General features: G+C 45.6%; 1 protein-coding gene across 1 annotated transcript in view; it reads right to left on the reverse strand.

Annotated features, from left to right (window-relative positions):
* Window positions 1-3,575: 3,575 nt before the first annotated feature.
* MYO18B (myosin XVIIIB) overlaps window positions 3,576-15,504 on the reverse strand; it is a 270,882-nt gene continuing 258,953 nt past the window's right edge. Inside the window, exon 42 of the mRNA XM_011374654.2 lies at window positions 3,576-4,812. Coding sequence (XP_011372956.1) covers window positions 3,576-4,812 — 1,237 coding nt within the window. The remainder of the gene's footprint in view (window positions 4,813-15,504) is intronic.

Below are 15,504 nucleotides of genomic sequence, written 5' to 3' on the forward strand. Positions count from 1 at the left end.
GGAAGATGATGTAAAAGACGGTGAGAAGACAGCCGGCTATAAGTCAAGAGGAACCAACCCTTCCAACACCAATACAGCCCCTAGAACCATGAGACATTATGTTTCTATTAAGTCATCCAATTTGGGGTACTTTGTTACAGCAGCCTTAGCAAATGAACAGACCAGTCATCCAAAGAGTGGCTACACCAGCGGGCTCCTGGGGATGGAGGCCCATTTGGGGTAGGGCATGCAGTCTGTGTCAGTGGGAATGTAAATAGAGACCGCCCTGGCATAAGTGGGCATAAGCTAGTTCCGCCATCGTAAATAGGGAATAAAAAGTGCATTTCTCTCTCAGGACCTTTCGTGAAGTTGTGGTAAGATATACCACGTAGAATGCTTGGCACAGTGGCCAGCACATAGCATGTGATCAATAAATGGCTGATAGTTTTTCTGTTATGAATACTTCAAAGATGTTTGAAGAAGCAGTTATCCAAGCTATACATGTACCTATGCGAGTGTAACTTATGGTATATGTGCATGTTGGGGTGTGTGTGTGGTAGGGCTGTTGTGTTAGGAGGTATATGGGGTGCTGAGAGCAGATGGTCACAGGTTCTTGAATGTTGATATGGGCAGACATTTGTAGGGATGCATATGTGTCAGTGTGTCACATGTATTCAGTGTGTGTAGGCTGATTAATTTGTTCACTGGTTTATTCATTCATTCATTCATTCATTCATTTATTCATCAGAATTTCTTGGATGCTTGCCCACAGATATGCACACAATGTAGAAAGTAAATGCCCAAGGGAAATATGATAGAAGTAAGTATGAGAATTAAGGAAGAAAGAGAATTTATTTCAGTTTGATACATCAGGGAAGACTTCCTGGAGGAGGTGACACTTATGCTGAACCCGGCCAAATGAAGAGAAAGAGCACGGTCATTGCATGTAGACATGTAGGGAGAGAGACAGCAGTATGCCGCTGAAACTATAAATGGTTTGGTCTGGTTCTATTCCTCAGAACACTTCTACTTGCAGCTGCCCCCCATCCACCCTCCAGAATCCCAGGGAATAGGATCACAGAATAGAGGAGGCATGGATGCCAAGAAGCCAATACTTTATTTGTGCAGACCAAGCATGTTGGGAGCCCCACGCCCCATGGCATAGGCCTCTGCGGGGCCCTTCTCGCCTCTTGAGGGTGGCCATGCTGGCTGTATCTGAGCTGATGGCCCTTGGGGAGGCCAGGCCAGTCTCTCTCTCTCTCCAGATAGTGTGGAGTTGGGAAGTCTTCCAGGGCAGTGCATCTCAGGAGGCTGGAAACAAACGTAGGTCAGAGCTGATAAATGGGACACAGGACGTGTGTCTTGGTGAGGAGAGCAAGTGTGGGGGACGGGCCCGAAGGTGCATATTCCCAGGTGGCATTCCTGCAGAGAAGCCACCAAGAGGAAGGAAGGTGTGTAGGCAGCAGAAGGGAAACAAGTGGAGGGAAACTGGGACAAGGCTCCCGAAGGACCAACATTTCCCAGAGCAGGGTAACCTGACACTTAGTGCAGCCACTGCAGCTCTGTCCTTGGGATCTCACTCTTTCTTATCCAACCGACAATGTTACTTTATGTAGTTGGTGTTATTAGCTCCATTGCCCAGCTGAGACCACAGGTGCTCAGCAAGGTCACATTGCTTGCCCAAGATCTCGTAGCCAGTGACAGGAAGAACTGGGCTTGTTTGGCTCCGAATCTCATAATACATGTGCTTCATAGGGAACAGAGTTGTGCTGTTTAGTTCAAGACTCCGACATGGAAGTCGGGGCAGAGGTGAATTTTTAGGCAGGTGCTCATTATATTGCTGAGAGGGGGAAAGGGGAATTGAGTTTAAAAAGAAATGGCAGAGACAAGACGTTCTGTGACGACTTCTGCTAAGGACTTCTCCCCTTATGAACATGTGCCCTTTACTTGGCCTTTGAAACTGCGTTCTGTGTCCCTGAGAGCATAATAATGTAAATGATATCAGATCTCTCCTTGGTAATTGAGAGCAGAGAGAAGGCCATGTAAAGTCAAATTAATTTGCTCCGAAACATCCGAGCGCATCTCCAGGGAAGGGGCGATGGCTTTCTAATGAGCTGAGGGTCCCTCTTGAAGTAGCAGGTTTCTATGAGTGGGAGATGGGCAGATTGTTTTGGTCCAGGACACCTTTGTGGGGAGGGCTAGGGGCTGAGGCAAGGTGAAGGCTCAGTGCCCACCTGTAGCCTGAACCTGGAGTAGCTGTGAGTTCTGAGATTTGATAAGAGCGAGATTTGTGTGTCCATTGGCTATCATTGGGCTGTGGGTTTGCATTGTGTCTGAACCTGGAGGGAGGTTCTTACACCAGCTCCATGGATGCCCAGCCTCCTCTAAGGGGCTTTGCACTTCAGTCGGGAGCCATGAAGTGTGAAATTCAGTGCCTTGAGCTTTGAAACATGCCCTTTGAAGAGGCTGTCAGGGGCTAGCCTCTGCCTTAGGGCAAAGAACAATGAACTGGGAGTCAGGGTGGCTAGACTGGCAGCGGAGTCACTGGGTGACCTTGATCTTGAGATTTCTCTCATTTGTTTAGCAATGAGGTTGGAGTCCGTAAGTTCCAACATCCCTTTTGATATATAGTTCTAAGGTCTACCTCCATTGGGGGGTCAATGGAGGCAGCCTCTTTAAAGATCCGGCTCCATCAGTGTGGCTCTGAGTTTACTCGGGAAGATGCCTGGAATATGGACCTAAGGAAAACATGACAGATAAAAGTGGCAGTTCTGGAGTTCCGAATCCCACTTCTGCCTGGGCGATTTGGTATAAACGGCTTAACCTCTGTGATTCTCTTTATCGACCTGTCAAATGGGAATAATTACCTCTAACCACCTCTTGGGGTTATTATGGGTACTAAATGACTACCTGATATATACATTCAATAAATGGAAGCCATTATTCCCAATGAATTCTTCCAGAGAGGTACCAGTATTAGGACTGGGAGTGGGCGAGAAGTCAGAAAAAAGCACTGTTGTGTTGCTGGGACCGCTGTATTTATCCCCTCTTCCCTCTCCCTTGGTCCTCTGTTCCTCTCTAGAAAGTTACACTTGATCTGAGCCAAAAGGCCGAGAAGTGATCTCTCTGGATATTTAACGCAAGAGTTAGACTCTACTTCTTAAGGCCCTTTGTACCCAGGCCTGACCCAACTACCACAGATCTCCGTCACTTTGTGGACAGGATGCCATCACAGCTCCACCAGCTCCAGGAGGGATGGAGCACTAGAAAGAAAAGTTGGTGGTGGTGGTGGTGGTGGGGGGGGGGGTTCAAAGTTCAGCACCTTCTTTAGCATTGTCCCCCAGGACCCTCTCGCTTTCCAATGTGTCTGCATTTTCAAGTGCAAAGAAATAGATGGCACCTAGCAGATAAGCAAAAGCCTCTCAAAAGCCTCATCTCTAGAAAAATAAGTCAGAGCATTAAAAGCAGTAGGAGCAACTGGTTTTATCTAGGCTGCCAGGCCCAGGTGGTCTTGTTTTATTCCCCCCCAAAAAAAGATGATCTTGTTTTATTCCCCCCAAACGATCCCAGCCTGTTACTTTTACCTGAGCTGGTTCCTATTTCTGGAGATATTTCTTCATTATGCTCTCCACATCCTCATCTTTCCTCCCTGCCCCAGGTTCTCCGCTGTCCGGGGTCGTTCGCTCACCGCCATCACCCTCCATCCGTGGGATTCTTGGTCGACTCTTGATGCTGTCAGCGCTTTTGAAGGACACGACGGAGCTCGAGGAGGAGGACGAGTCAGAGAGGTGAGCAGGGTCCTCCTTGGCTTCCGGGCTCTTTTTCAAAATGGTCTTGATCCCTGAGAGAAAGGTCTGGTCAGTCTCTTCTGTCTCAAAGTGGACGCTTGAATGTTGTGAACGGTCTTGCCCATCTTTGGCCGCTCTGGCCAAGGACATAGACATCTCAGGCTTCCGGATGGCCGGGAGGAAGTCATCGAAATCCACTTTGGTCTGGCGTTCATAGTTGAGGCTTGGGAGCTTCCAGCTGAATGGGTCGCTGCCCCGAGGTTCCCCCATTAGGTGGGTGAACTGGCGGTTCTGGAAGACCAGTGGCTCCTTCCCGAGGTCTGGACAGTCTGCATCATCCAGTGATGACTCCAGACAGCGCCTCCGAGGACATAGTGTGGGCGACAGCAGTGTGCCTCTGGGTATGGTGGGGGAGCTCAGTTTTCTCCCTGAGTCTGGCCCTGATTCTAAGAGGGATTCGCAGGAACTGAACCGTGTCTTCAGCTTCTTGGGGAGCAGTGGGGTGCCCTCCATGCTCTCAGAAGGGATGCATTTCAGGCTGGTGGACCGCAGGAGACCGGCGGATGCCCCAGCGGTGTCCTCCGTTTCCAGGGATGACTTTGCCCTACACCTCAGTGAGAGGTGTCCCTCGTCACTGCCTGTCCTGGTCCTCCTCAGTGTGGAGGCCCCGGTGGTCTGGTAGATGGGGAGGCTGGGCCAGTCCTCCAGGCCCAGAGCTGGCCCCTGGCCTCTCTGCGCCCTCTTCCTCCGGAGCCCTTCCACGAACTCTGACAGGGCCGCCGAAGGACTCGGCAGCTTTTCCCTAGATACGGGGCATGTGTCTGTCCTCTGAGAAGATGGGGAAGAAGACAGAGCTCCTAATCTCTCCGTGGGCTTTCTCTGGACGTCACACTCCTTGCCATCTCCCAAGTGGCAGTACTTTTGCCGGTGGAGGGAGAGGGGAGAAAGGGACTTATCCCCTGTGGTCTTGCTAGGGATGTCCCGGGCTCTGCTCAGTGCCAAAGCCCGTGGAGTCCTTTCGGCATCACCAGCCTCCTCGTTCATCCTGTGCCAAGAAGAAAGATGCAATTGGTAGAAATTGTGCAATTCATACAATTTGTGCAATTGGCGTGAGAGCCTCTAAGCACAGGCACTAATATTATTTTTCTTTGGAAATGCCATCCCTATTGCATTCTCAAATGAAATGTATGATTTAATGCCCAAATTCGAGCCATGTAAATGATTTCTTGTTGCTTTCTCAAATGCAATTTCTGTTTATAATTAAACCCAGCTAAGTACGTTTGAGTAGATTAAAACAGCGGCTAGGACGAATGACTTAGATTTATGAGGCATCATATCAGACATGACGGGAACTATCACCCCAGAGCCTACTGTGAAATAAGTCATTTGCTTCTTGAAGGCTGGAGGGAGACCCACAGGAGGTTAGTTATTTATTTAGGGCCAGGCCCAGAAGACAGTTCCACCAGCAGGGCTTCTGAGACTCAATGACCCAAATATGCGTCTCAGTGGAATGCTCTAAGACACCCGATTGTTTCATGGGTGGGGGTGGAGGTAAAAATGTTCCCCCTAAAAGGGAAAGATTTACATGAGATTCACATGCAATGAAGACTGTACACAAGAGGACAGACGGTTTCTATTCTGGGACTACACCAGGCTTGGCTTCCATGCAGAGTCATTTTGCAACAGCTGAGCCAAAAACACTTCTGAAAAGAAGGAGCCTGGCAGTGGGGTGAAATTATAGACTGTCAAATAAAGGGTGCCCTTAAAGGAGAGAGACTGGAATCCATCGACTGTTCCTTTAATAAATAAAACCTGTTTGTCCTTCCGCTAAGACGAATGACCCCATTCCTGCCCACCAGCAGAATTACAATCTATAAAAAAAGCAAAAGGGGTGCCGAATGTCGATTTGGACACGGAGGCAAAGCCAGGCGCTGACTAAGGCTGGGAGCCACATGTATGCAGGTTTCCAGTCATGATTCCCCTCTCTGCGGTGTTGCTCCAACTGTACCAGGAGTCAGCCCTCCACACAGAAAAGAGTGGTTGGGATTCTGCTCCAAGACTTTGAGGAAGGTTTCTTGCTCACCACAGTTCGATATCACCATTCCCACCCCCGATCACACAGGACAGGACAATGGCCCCAAGGGCTCTCTAGTCTGGGAAGGAAATTAAGCCTATGGCCCCCAGAGGTGATGCCTAGAGGGGAGAGGAGGGTACAAATAGGGTAGGGGATCAAGGTCTTTTCTAGGGACACAGATAGGGACTGAGACACTGCCTTCCTCAGCTCCCAAGGCCAGGCTTCAACTATCCCATAATATGCCTCTCTCTTCTGGGGCTGGCAGGAGCCTCCCCAGACCTGGGACTGTGTGAGGTTGCCATGGCAATGACACTTTCCGTTAAAGGGTTCCACAAGTGACAGGCACAGGGCTGGGAGTGCTCACTTGCCTCTTCTTATTCCTGAGGTCAGCTAAGTTAACGTCACGGTGTGGGGATGGTGGGGAGACACAGGGTTAGGGTGGTGGTGTAGATAAGCCACCCCCACTGCCCACTCTCCTCATCGCCTTCAGTCCTTCACTTGTACGGTCAGGCTCTCTACTCCCTTCCCGACTTCCTGCCTCCAATTGCCTTCTTGCTCACTCTGTTCCAGCCACACCTGCCCCCGCCCCCACCCGCACCCCAGGATAGGCCACATTCTTTCTGCTTCTGGGTTTTGCATTTGCTGTTCCCTGAGTCTGAGCACCCCTTCCACCTTTTCTCACACCAGTCATGATGCCATCCTCATGGGGAAGCCATAGGAATAAATGAAAAGCCTTGGTCACAGTGTCTGGCACCTAGCTTCTCAAACAATGATGAATAGTAATGACGAATAATTAATAAATCAAATATTAATGGCTATTAATCATTGATAATTAACAATTAATGGTAATTATTATTACTGCTAAAACTTTCTGAACCTCTTGAGCCTAACCCAGCTCAATGAAAGCCTCAGTTGAAGTTCCAAGATGGTTGGAGAGAGAATGAATGGGCAGGTGAGCTTGCATCTCATCATTCCTAAGAAGGGCTGGCCCTGCTATGCTAAAACAAAAGGCACACAATTTGTCCAGAGCAGCCGCCTCCTTTCCTGTTTCTTGGCTGCCACCTTCCATCTCCATCACAGCTGGACACGAACTGGGAAGGGAGCCGGAGAGCTCCTTTATGATCACCTGGAAGTATGTTCGTCAACATCATTGCTTTGGAATCACTCCCCTAATACATGGCAAGATGGCATTCTCGCTCCTTTCTTTTATTTTCCTTTTTCTTTTCTTTTCTTTTTTAATAAACAGCTGGGAGCTGCCAGGGCAGTGGGCTGCTGCAGAGCTGACAGAAGTCATTTCCATCCTGTCTCGGTGCTGAAGGGAGCCAGGGGTGATGCATGTGTCTTGGGTGCTCAGTCTCATTTATTGTCTGCCATGTGGCCATGGCGGCATCGAGGGTTCCTGTCACAGAAACCCCTGGGACTGTGCCATTCTGCTCACCCCAGCTCCCACCTCCAGTGCTGGTGGTGGATGCCAAGAAAGCATGAGGAAAGGGAGGGAAGAGAAGTTGGAGGAGGAAGAGGAAGAAGAGGAGCAGGAGGAGGAGGAGGAGGAGGAAGAGGAGGAAGAGGAGGAGAAAGAACAAAAGGACAAGACGAGAGGAGGTTGAGGTGTCACAGAGCTCCAGCCCACGCTGTCAAGATCTTGCCGACGCCCATTTCTGCACCCTCTGAGTTGGTGCACGGGAGACGCTCAGTAGATGCTGTGGAACTGATTCAAGTCTACCTGGGAAATCAAGTCAGCGAGGAAGAGAGAGTAGATACGATGAGAAAAGAAGAGAGGGGCAAAGAGAAGTGGGAAGAAGAGGAAGCAGGACACACAGAGAGAAGGTGAAGAGAGAATGGATAGAGGGAGAAGAAAGTGAAAGACCCCAGTGGTGATGGAGGCAAAAGAAGAGGAAAAGGGAAGGGCAAGGGCAGGCGGACGGCGGGGAGGGCTGCAGGATGACAGCTGAGCATTTGCCCTTCTCACCTTCAACCAAAAGGTGGGACAGGCTGAGGGCATAAGCCATCAGCAGCCCAGGAATGGGGGCTGGAGGTCTCGGTCAGTGACTGCTGGTGTCCAGGACAGAGGGCACATGTTTGCGGAGCCCAGGCCATCAGGATCTCCAGCTCTGCCTTTCCCGAGGCCCAGCAGGAGCAGCACCTTCCACAAGGTGTGCAAGCCCAAATGTCCCAGCACAGCCGCCCGATGGTGATCACCGAGCTCTACCAAGGGATCCAAGGGCCTGATGTCTTGGGGATGGAGTGGGCTGGGTCCCATGTTTTGAGAGTTGCCTGATACCTCTAGAGCCTCAGCTGGTGGGCTCGAAATGTAAACATGAGCCAAGCAGAGTAGATTTCTGGGGGCCTGGAGAGGAGAGGGTGTGGGGTAGAGTGATGAGGGAGGGAAGGAAAGGGGAATGCGAGGGGGAAGAAGGGAAATAACAGGAAGGTTTGGCTGAGTGCTACCTCTTGGCTTTACCATTCAGAAATCCACCCACGTCTCTGCGACTTCTTTTTCTATTTCACGTCTGCATTAGCACTCAAAGTAAGAAGTTCCTTGCACCGACGCCTTTCTGTGTGGAGACTACAAAATTTATTCTGAATTCAGACACCTTCTTGTAGACTTCAGCGTAACGGTCCGAGTTCTGCTGTCTGAGGCCAGCACATCCTTCCTTCTTCCATCCCAGTTTTGGACATTTTAAACACATCCTGCTGTCTTCATCCAGGGGCCTGGGAAGACTCATTTTTTTTTCAGCCGTCTTCACTAGATGGCTTAGCTCAGATTGAAAACTCTCCTCCATCAGCATCATGTGATGGATGGCTGGTGGATAATCAAGATGTCACCATGCCTGCCTCCCACAGCCTTAGTCAAGGGTAGAGATGATGGATAGAAAACTCTCCAAGTTCCTGGGAGACAAGTGTGGATAAATGCTAGGCAGGGCACTGTGATTCTTTAAGGAGAGACTCCAGGAACATCTTGGGAACTTCTGCTGCTTGTCCCTAATCTATCTGTGAAGTCTTCTAGCATATCTGCCATAATAAGGAACCAGTGGGCATCCAGTCATAATGGTGCTGGGTTGGTTCGTAATTGAGTGGAGCGGGTAGCCAGTGGTTGCCACAACAGTTACCCCTGGCTGAGCAACTGCTGTATGTCAGGCACCGTGCTGATGCCACAGATACAAGGGGGAACAAGCTGATGGGTCTCCCGCCCTCATAGAACAGACCTCCACATTTACTTATAATCTTTATGGCAACCCTGGAGGTAGGGATCATGATCCTGAGGCACAGTGAGGTGGATGACCTCCATGAGCACACACAGATGGAGGTGACAAAGACGGGTTCCAACTCCCAGTAGGCTGACCCCACTGCCAGTAGTGCCATTCTCTGTAAACTTTCTCTGAGACCTGTGATGTGATTCGAGGTTAACAGTATTTCCTGTGTCACCTTGTCCAGATAACATTTGTCACTTGGAGCCTAGTCTGCTTCTGCCACCGACTAGCCATATGGCTTTGGGACAGTTCCTTAACTTCTCTTAGCCTCCGTTTCCTTAGCTGTAAGGTAGGGGAAACTTATCTTGCAATGTTGTGGAGATCTGAACTTTAGGAGGGCAGAGAATCTATACTTGGTGCCTAGAACAGTGTCCTGGCACATAGAAGGTGCTCAATAAACATTTGTTGAATGAATGAGTAAAGTGCCAGTTTCCTGGCACATAGGTTCTCAGTTAAATATGTGTTGAATGAATGAGTGAAGTTCTGATGTCTGCCACATAGTAGGTATCTAATAAATGTTTATTAAGTGAATTGATGAGCAAAAGAATATATATAAAAATGCTCTAAGTATTGGTGAACACCCAGAAATATTTGAATTTCCATTCTTTCTAACTTGCAAGGCAAAGAGAACAAGTTTTAAAAGCATACAGTTCTAGATTCAAATCTGACTCTGCCCCTTCCTAGCCAGGTATCTGGTAGAGCCTGAACTTGCTCAGCTGTAAGAATGGGAATGATAATGCTGATCTCACAGCATCGCCCAGTTTACCTCTGCCTGCCCCCAGCATTTCCCATGAGGTAAAGTCTTGTGCAGTTAAACCTGCAGATAGTACTTATTCATTTCAAAACATTAACTACTAAGAAATATATGTTTAAAAATCTTAATGCTAGTTTGATTGTTTTTCTTTAACAGCCCCTTCCAGCAGGGCTAGAGAAGGCCTGGAATGTTCAAGAATGAGCTATTCCTATGTATGATCCTGCTCTGAGTAGAACAGGAAAAAGATGTAGTTATCAAAGTGGTTGGTTCAGCCTCAGAACGAGCCAGCTGCTGAGACACATGTCTCCTGCTTGGGCCACACCCTCTCCCCTGCCAGGCTGTCCCATGAATGTGCCTACTTCATTCTATCTCTAGTGCCCATCGCAGTAGTAGATGTTCCATGAAGATTGAGTGAAGAATGAAAAACTCAACTTTATATGCACGTATTTTGTATATACCATCTCACCAGGATCATCTCACCAGACTCATCACCCCATCCAGCAGATGAGGAAACTGAGGCTAACTGGTGAGAAACCATTTACTCAAGGTCACATTGCTAAGTGGCAGAGCCTGGATTTGAACCCTGGTTGGACAGAACTTGAAGCTTGTGCTTTTTCCTTCCAGGACATCACACACCCTCCAGGTTGAGCAAGCAGAGTGGAAACCTCAACCAGCTGAACTCACATCTACCTATGTACATGTTCCAAAATCCGCTGAGACATAATGAACAAAACATGTGAGGTCCAATGCAAGGAGATGCTGGCTTCACTGCATTAGACATAATCACACAGCAAAACACGTAATTTCCAAGTCTGAGAGCCTGGGTAGAGCTGGGGCCAACTGTAGCTACGGGAAACTTGAAGCGGATTTAATGACACCATGAATCACCTCCAAAGGTGTGCTGTCATCCCCATTCTTCATCCACACCCTGAAATTAAAGAGGAAATTAAAAATGTATTGATCTTCTTTAATACTGGCGAGATCTGAGATGGGAAACCAAATGTCCTTCCAAGATGGCCTGAAGGTTTTGTAACCAAGTCCAAAAAACAATTAATAGTGTGTAATAAAAGTTGACACAGTGCCCAAAACTGTGTGTGACGTGGTAGGGAACGTGAGATATTTATTAAGCCCCTCGAGTGTGCAGGTGAATTCTGCATCATAGTATCTGTCGTGCATTATGCCTTTAGGCTTTGCAAATATTACTCAATTTTACTTCACAACAGTCCTCAAAAGTGGATACTATTGTAATCTTACCATTTCACAAAGAAGGCTCAGAAAGGTCAGTAATTTGTCAAAAGATAAATGGGAGAACATGGATTTAAACCAAGGAGTCCACCCCTGAGATGTGTGCTTCCTAACTGCTCTGCTCTACTGCCCCTTCTTGCCCCATTTTACAGATAAGGAAATTGAGGCTCAGAGAGGTGAGTCGGCCGGCTTGCTGAGGAAACAGTGGAGCCGAGGCTTTCGTACCAACGTTAAGCTGAGCTCCTATCAGGAAGACGGGCCGCCTTCTCTTCCTGGAGAGCACACTGTAGGTGGAGAGACCGGATCAATCTATGAAGAAGAATCAGCAGTGCAGGAAGTTATAGGTACACTGTGCGCTATGGACTCTAAGCATAGCAGGACGTTGTCAAGGGAGAGAGCAGGTGCCGGAAGCTGCACATGTAGCCTTTCTGGAGGAGGTGGAGTTGAGTCAGGCTTTTGGAAGAGGGGCTGAAAAAAAACATAACAAACAGGAGAAGATCTCTCCTGCAAGTTAGTAGCTTATTCGAGCTGGAAAATCCTTTACAAGCAAGGGCTGCTATCTAAATTTCATGGCCAGAGAAACCAAGACTTAGCAAGGCCATCCAGCTGAAAGAGAAGACTCAAAGCGAGGAGGCAGCCATGGGATGGAACAACCAAGGAAGCAGGTGTGACTGCAGAGGAGGTGGTGAAATGAACAGCAGATGGTCCCTAAGCCTGGTTACTCCTGGTCTGAAGGTGTGGAGCCTTGAGTCAAGAAACAGACTCTCTAAATATCCTATATTCCTTATCACATAGAGACGAGATCAGATAAGATATATTCTATGAGACGAGACAACTCTCAAGCTTTGTTTGCTGTTCTTGCTAACCTTAAGTGGGTGCTGAGTCATTTGACACTTTTTAAAAACAACCCGGTGAACTTCACTCTGTGGACACCAGCCTGTTTATCTTCTGTGGGTCAGCAGAATTTGTCTTGGCCTCATCTACATATTCTTACCGACTACCAGGTACTAGGACCAGTAGTTTTTGAACAGAGTTGCCCATCAGGATCACACCTGGAACTCTATTAAAAATCTATTTTAGACCAAATGCTGTAGGAGTACAAAATAAAAAAAATAAGAGATTGTAAGCTGACAAGGTCCCTGCAATGTGTGAGGTGAACCGAGGGTTGCCTCGCCTAAAAAATAAATCTATTTTCATAGGGAGAGGTAAGGGTACATTCTATTTATAAGAGACTAAAGACTAATGTAAGATGTTAATAACAGAGAAAACCGTGGGTAGGATGTATATGATCACTGTCTGTACTTGCTGCTCAATTTTTCTGTAAGTCTAAAAATTCTCTAAAAAATAAAGTCTAGTATCTTTTTCTAAAAGAGAGAAACACACAAAAAACAAACAAACAAACAAATGCAATGTGTATTCTTAATAGGATCCTTCTTTGAAAAAATGCAAAGATACAAGACAATTTTTAAGACAATTGGTATAATGTAAGGGTTGGGATCTTGGTCAATATTATGGATTTGTTCATTTTCATAGGTGTGATGATGGTGCAATTGTTAAGAAAGTCCTTCTTAACAGGAGAAAGTTGTGAAATTATTTGAAGAGTATTGTCATGACGTTTTCAAGTTACTTTCTCATTGCTCAGCATAAAAATGTGTTTAGATATAGAAAGAAGTAGGGAAGGAGGTAAAGATAGAAATAGAGTCAATATGAAAAATCACTAGTCATTGTCAAATTAAGGTGGAAGCTAATAAGTTGAGGGTGCCCAAACACCTTGACATTAAAAAGAAGAAAAGAGGCAGAGAGAAGAGAGGGGGGAAGGAAGTGATATATTACAGATAATTCTGAGGAACCATTGCTCTATATTAAAAAAAAAAGTAAACACTTTTATTCACCCTTCAATGTTCAGCCCAACTATAGCCTACTAGATAGAGTACAAAGCCTTCACTTACCTCTCAGGCTGGGCTAGGGGTCTCCTCTGCCCACCGCCCCTTTGCTTCCCCATCACTCTGTACTAGAACTGCTTGTTTACTTTTTTGCATCTCCCGACAAGACTGTTAGTTCTGAACTAGACTGTATTTTTCTTTCATGAACACCCAAGATCAAGAAGAATACTTCAAGGAAAGTTCATGGATATGAAATAAAAGAATAGAGGAATGGAAAGATGAGGGACTTTGGAAAGATGTAGAAAGAAAGAACAAAGGCTCCATCTGCCTCATCTGGCTGGTTAATTTAGACCACAGTAGCCTTACTTATCAGTCAGCCGACGCCTCTTCTCTGGGCTTAAAAACAGTAGATGCAAAACCAAATTCCAGTGTACAATCTAAAGTGAATTCTTCATATGTCCAAACTCAAGCCAAGAGCATGGTTTTATTTCTACAGGATTTTATAAACTTCTAGAATATCAGAATTGAGAGGGAGCTGGAACCTCATATGATTCAAACCCCTTGTTCTACACCTGGAAAACCAGACACAGGAAGCGAACTTCCCAGGTCATATTCTCATGGGACAGTGAAAGTACTAGCCCTAAAACTCAGTTTTTTTACCCTATGATACAATTTCCATAATGTTTTGAAAGAATAAACTGGGTATGTAATTAAAATTTCTAATTGGATTGGAGATTCAACTTGGGTTTAATATATGTTGAATACATTTTCAACACATTTCTGCATTTTCCACATACAGACATTGCCTCACTGAATGTGATGTAATAGCTATAGCCACATAAAATCTCAGACTTATTCACGAAAGCACCCAGTTCCTCAAGAAAATGCAGTTTTAAATAAATGGAAATAATCCATTCACCTATCCTTTACAGCCAGTATTGAGTCCCCTGATGCCGAATGCTGTCAATACATAGATGAATAACCCTTGTAATCTACAAGCTTAGAGTCTAGAGGGGACGTAGACTCACCAAGTTATGACTGAAAGGAAATACAGGTGAATGTTCATGTCCTCTTGGGTATAGAAACTAAGGAAAAAATGTCTACTTAGCAAACGGAGTAAAAAAGTCCAGTTCAGCCTTCAGCTTCCAGATATAATAGAGTAGCTGTATCAGAAAAAAATCCTCACTTAGAAAAATTAGAAAAGCTAAATTTAAATTTAAAGACATTGTAGAGTCACCAAAGCAGCCAGGACTTGAAAGCCAAGTTTGGAAAGAGGGAAGGACATCGTGTGACATTTTCCCCTAGAGTCATTTGCTGAACTTGAGGCAGAAAAACTAATCTAAGGAACATACACTTCCAGATATCAAGACTTACTATATAAAGCTACATTAATTAAGGCAATGTTAAATCAGCTCAAGAATGGACAAGTAATAAAATGAAATAGAGTCTATAGGTGATACTATCGTGAAATGTGAAAAATATTATATCTTTTAAAATATATATGCCGACCAATAGGATAGCCATATGGTCATGAACCTTAACCCTTATTTCGCATTATAAATAAATATAATTTCCTGATAAACCGTATGTCTAGATATAAAAGTTAAATCAATATAACTTTTGTAAGAAAACAGGGAGAGATATTTTCATGATTTGAGAGTAGGCAAATAATTCTTCAACAGGATATAAAAAGTGCCAAACATAAAGGAAACAAATTCTAAATTTGTTTACATTAAAATTGAAAACTTCTGCTTATCAAAATAAACCATTAGAAGAGTGAAAAAGGCAAGCCACTAAATGGGCATGGATACACATACCCAAAAAAGGACTTATGTCTAGAATATATTAAGAACTTCTACAAATCAATTTAAAAAGGACAGACAACCCAAAAGAAAAAAAATATATTAAGCAAAGACTTCATCAGTCATTTCTCCAAAAGGTTATCCAAATGAACATAAAAGCACATGAAAAGGTTTATCTATCAGTAACATGTACTTTAAAACCAAAAATGTGACACTACTAATAACCAGTAGAATTTCTAAAATTTTTTAAATGACAAAACCAGGTGTTGGCAAGGATGCAGAGCAACTGGAACTCATTCACTACTGGTGGGACTGTAAATTGACACACCATTTTGACAATATTTACTAAAGTGACAACGCATCTATGGCCCAGCAATTCTACTCCTGTGTGTATGTCTGACAGAAAGCTGTAAATCCACGCAACAAGATGTGGACACAATTGTTCATAGTAGTACTATGCATATTAGTGCTAAACTGGAAACAGCCTAAGTATCTATTAATAATAGAATGTATAAATCATTATCTCCTGTTTACACAATGGACCATATGGACCAGGGTTTCTCAACGGTTGCATAACTGACATTTTGGACCAGAAAATTTCTGTGGCCTGTCCTGTGCATTGTCGGATGCTTAGCAGCATCCTGGGCTTCTACAGGCTAGATGCCAGTAGCACCCCTCTCCTTCCATTATGACAACCAAAAATGTCTCCAGACATCATTACCAACTGT

This window comes from Pteropus vampyrus, unplaced genomic scaffold (genome assembly GCF_000151845.1).
Source record: "Pteropus vampyrus isolate Shadow unplaced genomic scaffold, Pvam_2.0 Scaffold251, whole genome shotgun sequence".
In the NCBI taxonomy this organism is placed as follows: Eukaryota; Metazoa; Chordata; class Mammalia; order Chiroptera; family Pteropodidae; genus Pteropus; species Pteropus vampyrus.